The following is a 16,775-nucleotide window of genomic DNA, read 5'->3' on the forward strand; positions in this document are numbered from 1 at the left end:
ATGTTTCTCCTGTAGTTACTAAGATACCAAATTTTAAGACATTAAACGTTTATAAACTACTAACAAGATAATATTTAACAGTAATAATAGCTGTAGACACAAAACTGCTTAGGGATGGGGGCTTCAGTTCAGAATGCAAACAAAGTGACATTACCACCCAAAAGCTCAAAACAGTTCTTCCATCAGCCATTAGAAATGACAAATACCCACCATTTGCTTCACCATGGATGGAACTGGAGGGTATTATGCTGAGTGAAGTAAGTCAATCGGAGAAGGACAAACATTATATAGTCTCATTCATTTGGGGAATATAAAAAATAGTGAAAGGGAATAAAGGGGAAAGGAGAGACAATGAGTGGGAAATATCAGTGAGAGTGACAGAACATGAGAGACACCTAACTCTGGGAAATGAACAAGGGGTGGTGGGTGGGGAGGTGGGCGAGGGGTTGGGGTGACTGGGTGATGGGCACTGACGGGGGAACTTGACAGGATGAGCCCTGGGTGTTATGCTATATGTTGGCATATCGAACTTGAATAAAAAAATATATACAAAAAAAAAAAAAACACTTCTTCGAACATTCAAGTAAAAGAATGCTGACACAGAAAGAATGAAGTGCCAAAAAAAAAAAAAAGTAACAATAGGCAAGTTGGAGATGAAAAACAGCATCATGAAAGAAGGCAAATAGTATTTTGTAGAATACATTAAATAGAAGAAAAAACGTTTATAGAAATCAACTTATGCCAACTAGATAAGTACTGTACTTTAGCAAATGCCCATGGGAAATACAAAAGAAGGCCTTTGGGCAAAATTTACTTTTCTACAATCCTTTGAAGCAGTTTAAAGAAACTGCATACCAATGTATGCTTTCTTGAAAAGAGTGAAGAAGTCACACTCAGAAAAACCCAGATGGTTATGCTGTGCCAATTACACACTGCAGGCCTCCTAAAGCAGTAACACAGCAATTGAACTTTCAGAATCAATTCTGTAAGAACCAATTCTGAGCATGTGAAAATTCCTGAGTTGGAGAAAAAGGACCCAGAAGTCTTTCATTTAATAACAATCATCTCCTCCCTTCCTCCCCTACTGAAACATTATTATTACTTTCACCATTGACAATGTATCATAATCATTGCAAGATATTAACTAAAGATCAAAAGTAAATAGAAATTTCCTCAAAAATAAGAGGCTCAACCTCAACCTCACTCATACAGGAAATGCTAATAACTAAGTCTATACTGAGAGTATTTTTTACATACCAAATTTGCAAAAATCCACAAATCAGACACAATACTATATTGGTAAGGATGTGGGGATACACTCTCCTAATGGATGCTCTCCTACAATGATGAAGGGACTACAAAATTGTATCACCCATATAGAAAGGCAATTTAGCTATATCTAGCAAAATTACAAATATATTTTACCCTTTAACTCAGCAATATCACTTCTGGGAATGTATCCTACAGATACCAGCACACATACAAAATATCTTACGTACAGTATCATTCACTGGAGCATGGTTAATGACAAGTGAAAAGTGAAAACTTATGTTTGATAACCATCTAAATATATTACAGCATATCCACACAATGGAATCCAATGCAGTTGTGAAAAAGAATGAGGATGCTTTCTATATACTGATACAGAAACATAGCTAAAATACATAAAGAAAAAAAAAAATACAGAACAAAGTATTTTCTATGTATTGTCTATTCATTGTTGTATATGAGAAAAAAGAAAATATTAACATCTGCTTTTATTTTTATAAAGAAACACTGAAAGAATACATAATAAAAACGGTTAGAGAAGCAAGTAAAACTGGAGTAGATGAGGCATGGTGGAAGCAATATTTGTCACTGCATACTTAATAAATGAGTTCTGACTGAGAAAATATTTCTAAACTTAAAGTAAGATACCACTGTCAAAAATATCTACAATGAGGGATCCCTGGGTGGCGCAGCGGTTTAGCACCTGCCTTTGGCCCAGGGCACAATCCTGGAGACCCGGGATCGAATCCCACGTCGGGCTCCCGGTGCATAGAGCCTGCTTCTCCCTCTGCCTATGTCTCTGCCTCTCTCTCTCTCTCTGTGTGACTATCATAAATAAAAATAAATTTTAAAAAATCTTAAAAATATCTACAATGAAAATTATGGGGTGCCTGGATATTCTTGATCTCAGAGTCATGAGTTTAAAATCCACATTGAGTGGCATACAGCTTACTTTAAATAAATAGAGAAATAATTATTTTTAAAAATTTACTACATTCATCATTACTAGTTTAAGATAGGACATTTTCTTCCCATTTGCTTATTGTTCCTATTTCATTTTAGTGAATATAAGAGGGTGACAAATATTTAAAGTGCCTGGATAAGTCCCCCAAACTATTTTTCCAATAATCTTAAGTTCCTTAAAATAATGAATCTTTATACAAAGGTTCTGAATGAGAATTCCAGTACCTACAGAAAATATCCACTTACTACAAATTAGAAACTAGAAGGATGTTCATAAGATCTTATTTTTTTTCAAAGTCTAATCAGACTGTGGAGGTATTATCTGACTCTCTCAGTTTGCAAAAAATGAACAAGAGTTCAGAAATGCCGTTAAGCTACTCTTAGGTTTTTGTTTAGTCTCACCAAAATACTAATTGTTTCCATCTTGATAGCCAGTTTCCCTAAGACATATTCTTTCTTTCATCTTCAAGCTACTGGAACATATTTACTCTAGGTGCTTCACTTTAATTATTTCTACTCCGATTCTCACATGGCACTGCACTATTTGGAAGTCAAACATGTTAAGAAATACTGTTTAGTTGTACATTAATAACAACAATGGCTTCAGCTAAACTACAATTACAGACTCTGTAGAATATAGAAGTCAATAAACATTATCAATTACAAAGTACCATCTCACATTATTATGGATACGATAAAATTTTAACAAAATATATTTTTAAATGTCAAACCCATATAATTCCAAAGGCATCCCAAAGCCCCATAAAATCCATTTAGAATGTAAAAGGTATTCACTGGAAAAACTAATGGTCAGCATTTTAAGAAGATGGGCTGAGGGACGCCTGGGTGGCTCAGCAGTTGAACATATGCCTTCAGCTCAGGGTGTGATCCCAGGGTCCTGAGATCGAGTCCCACATCAGGCCTCCTGCAGGGAGCCTGCTTCTCTCTGTGTCTCTCATGAATAAGTAAAATTAAAAAAAAAAAAGAAGAAGAAGAGGAGGAGGAGGAGGAGGAAGAAGAGCTGAGGGGCATCTGGCTGGTTCAATCAGAAGAGCATACAACTCGATCTCAGGGTCATGAGTTCGAGCCCCATGTTGGGTATTGAGATTACTTAAATAAAACTTTAAAAAAAGGGATGGGAGTTCGATCTAAGATGGCGACTATGGAACTGGAAACCACCCCTACTCCTAATCCCCCGCCTACAGAAGAAGAGAAAACAGAATCTAATCAGGAGGTAGCTAACCCAGAACACTATATTAAACATCCTTTACAGAACAGATGGGCACTCTGGTTTTTTAAAAATGATAAAAGCTAAACTTGGCAAGCAAACCTTCGGCTGATCTCTAAGTTTGATACTGTTGAAGACTTTTGGGCTCTGTACAACCACATCCAGTTGTCTAGTAATTTAATGCGGGGCTGTGACTACTCACTTTTTAAGGATGGTATTGAGCCTATGTGGGAAGATGAGAACAACAAACGAGGAGGACGATGGCTAATTACATTGAACAAGCAGCAGAGACGTAGTGACCTGGATCGCTTTTGGCTAGAGACACTGCTGTGCCTTATTGGAGAATCTTTTGATGACTACAGTGATGATGTATGTGGAGCTGTCGTTGATGTTAGAGCTAAAGGTGATAAGATAGCAATATGGACTACTAAATGTGAAAACAGAGAGGCTGTTACACATATAGGGAGAGTATACAAGGAAAGGTTAGGACTACCTCCAAAGATAGTGACTGGTTATCAGTCCCATGCAGACACAGCTACAAAGAGCGGCTCCACTACTAAAAATAGGTTTGTTGTTTAAGAAGACACCTTCTGAGTATTCTCATAGGAGACTGCATCAAGCAATCAAGATTTGGGAGCTGAACCAAAGCCTCTTCAAAAGCAGAGTGGACTGTATTTAAATTTGATTTCCATCTAAATGTTGCTAAGATATAAGAGAAGTCTCATTCACCTTTGTCTTGTACTTCTGTGTTCATTTTTTTTTTTAATTTTGGCTAGAGTGTCCACTATCCCAATCAAAGAATTACAGTACACATCATCCCCAGAATCCATAAATGTGTTCCTGGCCCACTGTGTAATAGCTTAGTAGAATTACCATATAAACACATTTTGCCCATCCACAATATTCAAAAAAGAACTTCCATTTCTATACCTTACAGGAAAAAAATTCTGTTTATGTTCCATTGTATGCAGGAGCATATTTTGCTGGTTTGAAAGAGTATGATGCATACAGTTTTCTAGCAATTTTCTTTGTTTCTTTTTACAGCATTGTCTTTGCTGTACTCTTGCTGATGGCTGCTAGATTTTAATTTATTTGTTTCCCTACTTGATAACATTAGTGATTCTGATTTCAGTTTTTAATTTGTTTTGCTTGTTTTTTTCCTCATGTAACATTGGTGAAGGATCCAGGAATATGACACAAAGGTGGAATAAACATTAATTTTGTGCAAAAAAGGGGGGGGGGGCTGAATTAAAAAATTTTATAGGTACCAAATATGGTCTATATTAGTTTTCTGGTTGCTGAACAAACTAGGTGGCTTAAAACAACAGAAATATATTCTCTCCCAGTTCTGGAGACTGACAAGGCAGCAGAAATCAAGGTGTTGGCAGGGCTATTCTCCCTCCAAACAGTCTGAAGAAGAATCCTTTTCTTCTTTGCAGGTTCTGGTAGTTGCCAGCAATGCTTGGCATTCTTTGGCTTATGGCCACATAACTCCAATTTCTGCCTGTATCCAATTTTCCCACTTTCTGTAAAAAACATCAGTTATTGGATTAGGTCCCAATCTAGTATGACCTCATCTTAACTTGTTTGTAACTATAAAGACCCTATTTCCAAGCAAAGTCACATTCGAAGATACTGGGTGTTCAGACTTCCACTTTTTGCAAAACACAATTCAATTCAACATGGCCCAAATCAGTCCATTTTTTCGAAAGTAGATCTGGATTTATATACGGAATATTTACAGATTTTGCCTAACCTACTACTCATTTCCCTTTCTTAGGGAATAGCATCTGATTTTCTTTTGAAGAATCAATCGGTCCCTCCCTCAAGCCTTAAGAGAGGGCCAATCTTAAGCCTCTCTCGAAAACCGGGCACTTGTCCTTGGTCAGGTCAGAGGATCATACTCTTCTATCTAGCCTTATGGTGACCGGTCCAGAGGTAGGCCACATTGGGAAGACCCAAGCTTGGTCTTCCCTCCATCAATTTGTTGCTATACAGAAAAACATATGTGGACTTTAAGAATTATGTAAGTCTAGGGGTGCCTGGGTAGCTCAGTCAGATAAATGACTGCCTTCAGCTCAGGTTGTGATTCCAGAATCCTGGGACTGAGCGCCATGGGGGGGGGGGGGGGTCCTGCTCAGCAGGGAATTTGCTTCTCCGGCCCCCTCTCTCCTTACTTGTGCTCTGTTGCTCACTCTCCGTCAAATAAAAAAAAATCTTTTTAAAAAAATTATGTAAGTCTAGAGCTGCTACTAATCACCTTTACCATCATACCTCAAGGAAACCAAAATTGATAAAGAATGCTTAGAAAGGGACATTCCTGATACCATCAATCAAACTTCTGATTCCAGTTACAGAAGATCCTACCTATAACTTTACCCTATGAACCTCCCAGTTCATAAACCTACAAAATGACCTTTTGACTTATAATTTCAATTGGCTTTCTTAACTTACAATAGAAAGAGTCCTGATAGATATAGGTAGAACACTGCAAAGTGCCATATGATTGAAAACAGGGCCTCACTTTTTTTCAGGTTATTTTCTCAAACTTGGCAAAGAGATAGGAAGAGCCAGTAGAAAAAAAAAAAAGTAGTTTGTATCCATTTTTCTTTCCCAATCTATCAGGGCACCTCCCAAGATAAGTTTTAGAATCTAAAAGTTACAAACAAATTCATTCATGCTTGTTAAGGTATGAATCTGTGAGCTCCTTATAGCAAAACATAAATATAAAAAATTACATATAATATCTCAGAATTATAAAAATCTAAGCACCATTATCTAAAAACAAAGCACTAATAAAATCTTTGCCTCCTTAATGACATTCCACATCACTACCATCCCTAAAGCAATGACAGTCCTAGATCAACCAGTGATGAGAAAGTAATACTGAAATTATCTTCTCCACATCACCACTGTGAGAACATTCACAACAGTCTTGCCCTTTAAATTGGTTTTGTCCACGTTTCATTCGTTTCTATCTCAAGCAAACTGTGTCATACACATAATATGTTAATATGTCTCCAGACTATTGGAAAAACCATCAACATCTTATTCTCATATATAATCTAAATACTCTTTCTTCACATACACCCACCTCCAACTTTTACCCATTTATCTCTTAGAAACTCCTATCCCTTTCACTAGTACTTCAGAAATTTCAAAGTAATATACACATTAACAAAAGGGAAAAATTACATTTTGAAGTGATACAAGACAAAATTTAAAAATATGTTTCACGGGCAGCCCTGGTGGCGCAGCGGTTTAGCGCCGCCTGCAGTCCGGGGCGTGATCCTAGAGACCCAGGATTGAGTCCCGTGTTGGGCTCCCTGCATGGAGCCTGCTTCTCTCTCTGCCTGTATCTCTGCATCTCTCTGTCTCTAATAAATAAATAAAATCTTTTAAAAAAATATATATGTTTGAAAAAAAAAAACCAACAAAAAAAATATATATATATATTTGACTTGTTAAAAGCCAGGTTTAACTAGTGTCTCCACACAATTCATGAGTATAGAAAACTAGTCCTTAATATAATACAGTGGTTCTCACTTCTCCCACCCAATCTCCTTTAAAAATCACTGTTCAAGCCATTACAGTACTACACATTGTGTCGAAAATATCTACACTCCCTCTTTCTCATACTAATTTTTTCCTTAAGTAACGTGAGTTACTAAAAATAAAACTGTCTCTTACTCAATTTCAGTCACTTAGTTTGTAATATGTCAAAGTACTGTTTTCTACCTTCCCACAAATCTTTACTGAGCATCCACTATGTGCCAGTCACTCTGCCAAGTACTCAAAATATAAAGAAAAATATGACATGGTGGCTGAATACAAGGGTCTCTCAAATTAGAAGAGGTAGAGTTGCAGAAAGGGAAGGAGATAAAATAATATAGTAATACTTGCACACTAGAAAGAGTGACTTGTATTTTGGGATAAGAAGACTTCAGGGATTAGAGTAGAGACTGAGCAGAATGTAGAGAACTGAGACTAAAGTAGCAGGCTGGATCAGATATCCGGGAGTGTCTTATGTGCTGGTTCAAGTAACCTTATCCTACATGTCTGTGGTTTTCAAACTTCAGTATTTCCAAGAATCATTTGAGGTATGTTAGAAATACAGATTTCCATGCCATCCCTAAGATTTGGAATCAGCAGATCTGGAGTAGGACTTCAAATTTTACATTTTTACAAATAGGTCTGTGGTTTTGGTCAATGCTTTCAAACAATGCCTTAAGTATTTTTCTCCAGTTTTCTTTTCTTTTCTTTTTTTTAAGATTTTATTTATTTATTCATGAGACACAGAGGGAGGGGGGGCAGAGACAAAGACAGAGGGAGAAGCAGGCTCCATGCAGGGAGCCGGACATGGGACTCGATCCTGGGACTCCAGGATCACACCCTGGGCTGAAGGCAGGCACTAAACCACTGAGCCACCCAGGGATCCTCAATTTCTCCAGTTTTCCAAGGACTCCTTGGGGTAAGAAGGAAAATGATGGAGGACTGTTCACTTTCGATGACATCGATTTTCACTGTTCTATAGGTGACGAGATCAGCTGAGAGGAAAGTATGAGGGCAAAGGGGCTAAAAGAGAGCCACTGTAATAAACTGCAGGAACTGACCAAGAATGCCCACACACAAAATCCCAGTGCTGAATGAGAGTCTAGCTGAGGCTGGACACCGTAAAGCTGTAGTAGCATCAACCTACACAGATGTTTATCCATCTCTAAAATTAAAATAATACCCACTTAGTATGATTATTCTGAGAATCAAATTACATGTAATAACAGACGTAAAACAAAGGGATAATGGCACATTAAAATTCAAGATTTCAATGTTTTCAAGTAATAAAACGATACAGGGAATGTTGTTGGAAATGGATGTCTCTTCTTTTTATTTCAAGAATACACTATTTAAACTCTTCAATCTACTTAAATCCTGCTTGTATGTTGACTTGGTATCATGAACAATGATTATAATACTTTCTTAGTTTAAAACATCGCATGAAATAGAAATAATCAAAAATATATATAAGATAAATAAACACCCAGATGTGCAATATATATTAATATCATACTTGGTACTCAAAATGGTGATTGAAAAATTCACTAAGAAAGAATGAAAGAAGAAAATGCCTCACAGTGTTGAGTCCATTTTCTCAATTTACAACTCAGTAGTTCATCCCCATGCTGTACCCTATGTTCCTTTCTGGTACAATATTACTCCAGTTAAATCATCCTCCCCCTCCATTTCCACAAAACCAGAGATTTTTTACATTTTCTACCTATATACTAAGCTATACATGGTCTGTTCTCCTTTCAGAGATATAATCTACCTAGAACTTAAATACAGTGTTAGGACTTCTGGTAAAAATTCAACCTAAAGGGACCTTAGCAAAAAAGGGTAATTATTGGATCAAGTAGGCTTTTCAGAGTTCCCCTCATGCAGTTGGATCCCCGTGCATAGCAGTACTTCTCTCTTCATGCATCACTTTGCTTGTCTCAAAGGCTCACTGCTTCACTCACAGGCAAGCTCCCCACACATGGTGGCTGCTTCTTGCTTGTAAGCTATCAGCTTAGCTACTACCCCCACAGAGAAGAGATCTCTTTCCCAAGAACTCCACCAGCCAGTTTCAAGACGGATCCCTGAAGCATTCACTCACTATGATAAATGGGCAGACATGAGTTACATGAGTAAATCAGACTCATCCAAAACATACAGAACTCAAGAATGTTAGCAATGGGATGCCTGGGTGCTCAGTGGTTGAGTGTCTGCCTTTGGCTCAGGGCATGATCCTTGGGGGGGGGGGGGGGGGGGGGGAGTCCAGGGATACAGTCCTGCATCAGGCTCCCTATGGGGAGCCTGCTTCACCCTCTGTGTCTCTGCCTCTCTCTCTCTGCGTCTCATGAAAAAACAGGAAGGAAGGAAGGAAGGAAGGAAGGAAGGAAGGAAGGAAGGAAGGAAGGAAGGAAGGGAGGGAGGGAGGAAGGAAGGAAGGAAGGAAGGGAGGGAGGAAGGGAGGGAAGGAAGGAAGGAAAGAAAAGAAAGAAAAGAAAGAAATATGTAAGTAAGTTAGCAAAGTTGGCTCCCTAAAGGAAAATCAAGATGCCAGTACCAAAAGTGAGAAAAGGTTCTGGGAGAGCAAAAACAAGATTGTTGCACAGAAGCCATAATAAAACAGAAACACAGTTCTTCCCAAAATTAAGGGAGAAAAAACTTATGGGGGAAATTAAAAACATAACTTAATAAATTGAGAAACAGAGAGAGAGGCAGAGACATAAGCTCCCTGTGAGGAGCCTGATGTGGGACTCCATCCCGGAATCACACTCTGAGCCAAAGGCAGACGCTCAACCACTGAGCCACCCAGGTGTCCCATAACTTACATGTTATGGCCATGTGAAAGCATACAGACTCTGGAGTCAGTCTCAAATTCAAACTACCTATTCTGTCACATTTGTAAGTTATTTAATCATTAATCATTCTAATTATTTCTTCTTAGTATGGAAAAAAAAAAGACCACAACTCTTTGCAGGTTGACTAAAAAATTAAAATGAGAAAAATAGTTGTTAGGCACATACTGTGCACTTGAGAAGTGCCTATTGCCACAAATATTCACATGAAAAAGTAAAAATTGATGCTTTCGGGCAGCTTAGCGGTTTAGCACCGCCTTCAGCCTGGGGCCAAATCCTGGAGACCAGGGATCCAGTCCCACGTCAGGGCTCCCTGCATGGAGCCTGCTTCTCCCTCTCCTGTGTCTCTGCCTCTCTCCCTCTCTCTCTCTTATGAATAAATAAAATCTTAAAAAAAAAAATTGATGCTTTCTATTTTGGCCCCGATTCTTCATCTCTCACTATATACAGTCCCTTTGTCAGGTAACTTAATAATCTTCTCCCACCATGACTCTGGGGCTGAATTGTGTAACTTGCTTTAGCCAACGAGATATTAGCAGACATTATATAAGCAATGGCTTGAAAAAGTGCTTCCTCACTTCTATTTGCTTTATGCAGTTGTGCACTTCTACCATGCCATAGTAAAAGCCTTAAAGTACCTTGGCTAAAGGTTGAGAAAAGTGGAAGAATCTAACCACCATAGTCATCCCAGCTTACATCAATCTCTATCACCCAGTTTATCCCAAGTCTAAGACATGGAGCCAAGTCCAGCCAAGAGATTAGCAGAGCTTGCCTACCTCATTCACAGCTGACTACATCAGGAAGCCAGCCCATATAGCTGAACTCAATAAATAACTGAAACATCATCTTATGGTGGTAGGTCCATTAAAAGAGTAATGTTTATGCTTTATGTTGTTAGAAAGTGATTTGATTATATTAACTAAAATTTATTCCTATTATCGTTACAAATTTACTATCCAAGCATACTTTTAAACTGTTGTAATGGGGGATCCCTGGGTAGCGCAGCGGTTTGGCGCCTGCCTTTGGCCCAGGGCGCGATCCTGGAGACCCGGGATCGAATCCCACATCGGGCTCCCGGTGCATGGAGCCTGCTTCTCCCTCTGCCTGTGTCTCTGCCTCTCTCTCTCTCTCTGTGACTATCATAAAAAAAAATAAAATAAAAAAAAATAAACTGTTGTAATGGAAGAAAAATTTGATAGGCTGCTTGGATAAGCATAAACATTTGGGAGACAACCAAGAACTGAGGCAGGATTGAACAACAGGGTTCATCTCCGGCACAGGGCTCCTTCAAGACGAGGAAATGTGGTTGTTTCATCAAATGTATAAAAACACACAGAGGGCAGCCCCGGTGGCGCAGTGGTTTAGCGCCGCCTGCAGCCCAGGGTGTGATCCTGGAGACCTGGAATCGAGTCCCACATCGGGCTCCTTGCATGGAGCCTGCTTCTCCCTCTGCCTGTGTCTCTGCCTCTGTGTGTGTGTGTGTTTCTCATGAATAAATAAATAAATCTTAAAAAAAAAAACTAACACAGAGGGGTGCTTGGGTGGCTCAAGTGGTTAAATGTCTACCACTGGGTCAGGTCATGAGCTCAGGATCCTGGGTTTCCTGCCCACAGGGAATCTGCTTCTCCCTCTGCCCCTTCCTGCCCCTATTTACACGGTCTCTCACTTTCTCTCTCTCAAATAAATAACACCATTTTAAAAAAGTAAAAACAAAACAACAGAGTCAAGAAAAATGAAGACACAAAGGAGGAATATATTCCAAACAAAAGAACAGGTAAAAACTCAGGAAAAAACCTTAAAACAGAGATAACTAATTTACCTGATAAAGGCTTCAAAGTAATAGTCATAAAGATACTCACTGAAGTTCAGCAAGAACTTCAACAAAGAGAAGAGATGTACCAGATAGAAGTTACAGAGCTAAAGAATACACACAATTGAAGTAAAAAAGAAACTGGAAAGACTCAACAACAAACTAAATGAAGCAAAGAAATGGAAAAGTCCAAAAAAAAGTCAAAAAAAAAGACAAGGCAGTTGAACTTACCAGAGCAGCAAAAAGAAAGAAAAATTAAAAAAGAAAGAAGTAACTTAGGGAACAAATCAAACAGACTAATATTAGCATCATAGAGCTCCCAGAAAAAGAAAGGGGCAGAAATTTTAATAGAAGAAATTATAGCTATAAACTTCCTAAACCTAGGGAGGAAATAGACATTCAGATCCAGGAAACCCAGAGAGTTCCAAATAAGAGAAACTGAAAGAGACCCACACCAAGATGTGTTATCATTAAAATGTCAAGAGTTAAAGGCAAAAAAAAGAGAAACTATTAAAAACAACAAGAGAAACAACTCATTATGTACAAGGAAACACCCAACAGATTTTTCAGCAGAAACTTTGCAAACCAAGAGAAAGTGACGTGATATATTCAAAGTGCTGAGAAAAAAGAAAACAAAACTTCCAACCAAGAATACTGTGCCCAGCAAAGTAATCATTCAGAAGTGAAGGAGAAGGGAGCCTGGGTGGCTCAATCAGTTAAGTGTCTGCCTTTGGCTCAGGTCATGATCCCAGGATCCTGGGATAGAGCCCCACATCAGGCTTCCCTGCTGGGGGGGGGGGGGGGGGCTGCTTCTCCCTCTCCTCTGCCTGCCACTCCCCTGGCTTATGTCCCCCCCCCCCCCAATAGAATCTTTTTTCAAAAAAGTGAAGGAAAGATTAAGAGTTTTTAAGACAAAGCTAAAGGAGTTCACTACTCAACCAGCCTTACAGGAATTGCTAAAGAAATTTCTTTAAACTGAAAAGAAAGAGTGCCAATGAGCAACAAGAAAACATATGAAAGGATAAATCTCACTGGAAAAGTAAATATATAATAAAGGTAGTAGATTAATCATTTTTAAAACTAATATAAATATTAAAAGGCAAAAACAGTAAAAAAAAAACTAGGATTACAATAACTGGTTAAGGGATAAACAAAAAATATAAAATATGACATCAAAACAAAATGTTGGAGAGAAATAAGGTTGAGCTTTAAAATGAGATCAAACTTAAGTTACCAACTTAAAATACTGTTATAACTTACTATATGTAAACCTCATGGTAACCACAAAGCAAAAACTTATAGTAAACACATAAAATACACAGAAAACGAACATAAACATATCACTAAAGACAGCCATGAAACCACAAAACAAGAGAGCAAGAGAAGAAAAAAAGAAGAGAGAAACTACAAAAGTAGCCATTATTATGAATGGGGAGGGGAGAAGTTAGAAGACTATATGCTGTGTATGGAAGACTTCAGACACACACACTGAAAATGAAGGGATGAAATAAGATACTCTACACAAATGGAAACTAAGAGAGTGGAATAACTATACTTATACCAGACAAAACACTTTAAAGACTGTGATAAGAGACAAAGAAAAGTGTTACAGAATGATAAAAGGGTCAATCCAACAGGAAAATAAAACATCTTTAAGTATTTATGATCTCAGGGTGTCTTGAGTGGCTCAGTGTAGTGTCCCACTCTTGGTTTTAGCTAAGGTCATGATCTCAGGGTCCTGAGACTGAGCCCCGCATGGGGCTCCAAACTCAGCACAGAATGTGTTTGAGACTCTCGCCTTCTCTCTCTACTCCTCCCTCCATTCATGTACATGCACACGCTATCTCTAAAATAAATAAAATCTTTTTAAAAAACACTTATATGCTCAAAATAGAAACACCTAAATATATAAAACAAATACTAACACACCTAAAGGAAAAATTAACAGCAATACAATAATGATAGGGAACTTTAATAACCCACTTACATCAATGGATAGGTTATCCACACAAAATCAATAAGGAAACACTAGTACTGAGCAAACATCAGACCAGATAGTTTGTTTTTTTTAAGACTTTTTAATGTATTTATTCATAGAGACACAGAGAGAGAATGAGAGGCAGAGACACAGGCAGAGGGAGAAGCAGGCTCCATGCAGAGAGCCCGACGTGGGACTCGATTCAGGGTCTCCAGGATCACGCCTGGGCTGCAGGCAGCGCTAAACCGCTGCGCCACCAGGGCTGCCCCAGACCAGATAGTTTAACAGATATTTAGAGGACATGCCATCCAAAAGCAACAAAATATACATTCTTTTCAAGTGCACATAGATCCAAGGTAGATCATTTGACAGATCATTTCCCAAAACAGACCACGAAACAATTCTTAATAAATTTAGGAGGACTGAAATCATATCAGGCATCTTTCCCAATCACATGGTATGATACTAGAAATAGAAACTACAGAAAGAAAACTGGAAAATTCACAAATACGTGGAAATTAAACAACATGCCAGAGCAACAAATGGGTCAAAGAAATCAAGAGAGAAATTTAAAAATATATGGAGATAAAATTAAAATATAAGTAACTAAAAGTTATGGGATGCAGTAAAAGAAATTCTGAGAGGGAAGTTCATCGTGACAAATGCCTACCTCAAGAAACAAGTATCAAACAATCTATTATACACTCAAGGAACTAGATAAAGAAGAACAAAGCCCACAGTTACTGGAAGGAAGCAATGGATAAATTTTGATAAACATACAACCTACTAAAAAAAAAAAAAACATACAACCTACTAATATTGTATCATGATGAAATAAAATATATGAACAGACTGGCTACTAGATAAGGAGATGGAATCAGTAATCAATTACCTCAATGAACAAAGTGCAAGACCACGGAGCTTCACTGGCAAATTCTACTAAACATGCAAAAAAGAACACCAATTCTCAAACTCCCTCCAAAAGATAGAAAAAGAGGGAACTCTTCCAAACTCATTTTAGGAGATCAGCACTACCCTAATAACCAAAACCAGGCAAGGATACCACAAGAAAACTACAAGCTGGGATGCCTGGGTGGCTCAGTGGTTGAGCATCTGCCTTTGGCTCAGGGCATGATCCTGGAGTCCTGGGATCGAGTCCCACGTGGGACTCTCTGCATGGAGCCTGCTTACCCCTGCCTGTGTTTCTTCCTTTCTCTCTTGTAGTTTTCTTGTAGAAAATTACAAGCTAATCTCCCTGATGAACATAGATTGAAAAATCCTCAAAATAGTAGCAAACCAAATTCAATAATGTAGTAAAAAAAAAAAAAAAATCATTTACCATGATCCAGTGGGACTTATTTCAGGTTTGCAAGGGTGGCTCAACATCTACAAATCAATCAATGTAATACACTACAGTAACAAAATGAAGGTTAAAAATTATATGATCATCTCTACAGATGCAGCATTTGACAAAATTCGGCATCAATTTATGATAAAAACTCTCAACAAAGCAGGTAAACCGGAAATATACCTCACCATAATAAAAGCCATATATGAGAAGCCACTTACTAATTTCATATTCAATGGTGAAAAGCTAAAAGCTTTTCTTCTAAGATGAAGAAAAAGATAAAGATGGCCACCATTACCACTTTTATTCAACATAGTATTAGAAATCCCAGTCAGAGCAATTAAGCAAGAAAAAGAAATAAAGGGCATTCAAATCAGAAAAGAAGAAATAAAATTACCACTATTTGCAGATACCATGATATTACACAGAGACTCCTAAAGATTCCATCAAAAACCTATTAGAATAAAGAATCTGCAGGATACAAATACACAAAATCTGTTACACAAAAACCTATTAGAATAAATGAATCTGCAGGATACAAATACACAAAATCTGTTTCATTTGTATACATAACTAATAAACTACCAAAAAGAAATGAAGAAAACAATCCCATTTCCAACTACACCAGAAAGAATAAAATACTTAGCAATAAATTTAACCAAGATGATGAAATATTGAAGAAAACAAGACATTAATGAAAGAAACTGAAGAAGACACAAATAGAAAGTCTGTGCTCCTGACTGGAAAAAATACTATTGTTAAAATGTCCACACTACCCAAGTCAACATACAGATCCAAAGCAATCCTTACCAATATTCCAATGCATTTTTTACAGAAACGGAAGAATGCTAAAATTTGTATGGAACTATAAAAGACCCTGAAGAGCCAAAACAATTTTGAGAAAGAACACAGCTGGAGACATCATGCTCCTTGATTTCAAACTGTACTACAAAGCTATTAGGGATTAAAACAGTATTGTATCAGCATATAAACAGACACAAAGATCAGAGGAACAAAACAGCCCAGAAATAAACCCATGCATATATGATCAATTAATTCATGGCAAAGGAGCCAAGAATATACAATGGGGAGAGGACATTTTCTTCAATAAATAGTGCTAGAAAAACTAGACAGCCAATGTATAAAATGAAACTCCCCAAAAAAAAAAATAAATAAATAAAATAAAATAAAAAAAAAGAAACTCCCACACCATACACAAAAATCAACTCAAAATGGATTAAAGACTTGAACATAAGATCTGAACCATAAAACTCCTAAAACTAAACAAAGGCAATAAGCTCCTTGACATCAGTCTTGGCAAATGATTTTTTGAATCTGACACCAACAACAAAAGCAACAAAAGCAACAAGTTGGACTACATTAAACCAAAAAAGCCTCTAGACAGCAAAGGAAACCATCAACAAAGTGAAAAGGCAACTTACTGAGTGGGAGAAAATATTTGCAAATGATGTGTCTGAAAAGCGGTTAATATTCAAAATGTATAAAGAAACTATAAATCCAAAAAAAAAAGAATCCATAAATCAAAAGTAAAAATAAAAACCCCAAACAGGGGATTCCCTGGGTGGCTCAGCGGTTTGGCGCCTGCCTGCCTTTGGCCTAAGGCGCGATCCTGGAGTCCCGGGATCGAGTCCCGCATCGGGCTCCCGAAAGGGAGCCTGCTTCTCCCTCTGCCTGTGTCTCTGCCTCTCTCTCTATGTGTCTATCATAAATAAATAAATAAACAAACAAACAAGCAAGCAAACAAGCTTAAAAAAAAA

General features: G+C 37.8%; 2 protein-coding genes across 12 annotated transcripts in view; one reads left to right on the forward strand and one right to left on the reverse strand.

Moving 5' to 3' along the window:
- Positions 1-16,775, reverse strand: part of LCOR (ligand dependent nuclear receptor corepressor) — a 149,130-nt gene that overhangs the window by 114,328 nt on the left and 18,027 nt on the right. The window lies entirely within an intron of this gene.
- Positions 3,350-4,615, forward strand: LOC121485288 (eukaryotic translation initiation factor 4E-like). The gene is given in 1 exon segment (XM_041745462.1): positions 3,350-4,615. A coding segment is annotated over 1 exon segment (672 nt). The 5' UTR covers positions 3,350-3,367; the 3' UTR covers positions 4,040-4,615.

Source organism: Vulpes lagopus, chromosome 2, assembly GCF_018345385.1.
Source record: "Vulpes lagopus strain Blue_001 chromosome 2, ASM1834538v1, whole genome shotgun sequence".
NCBI lineage: Eukaryota > Metazoa > Chordata > Mammalia > Carnivora > Canidae > Vulpes > Vulpes lagopus.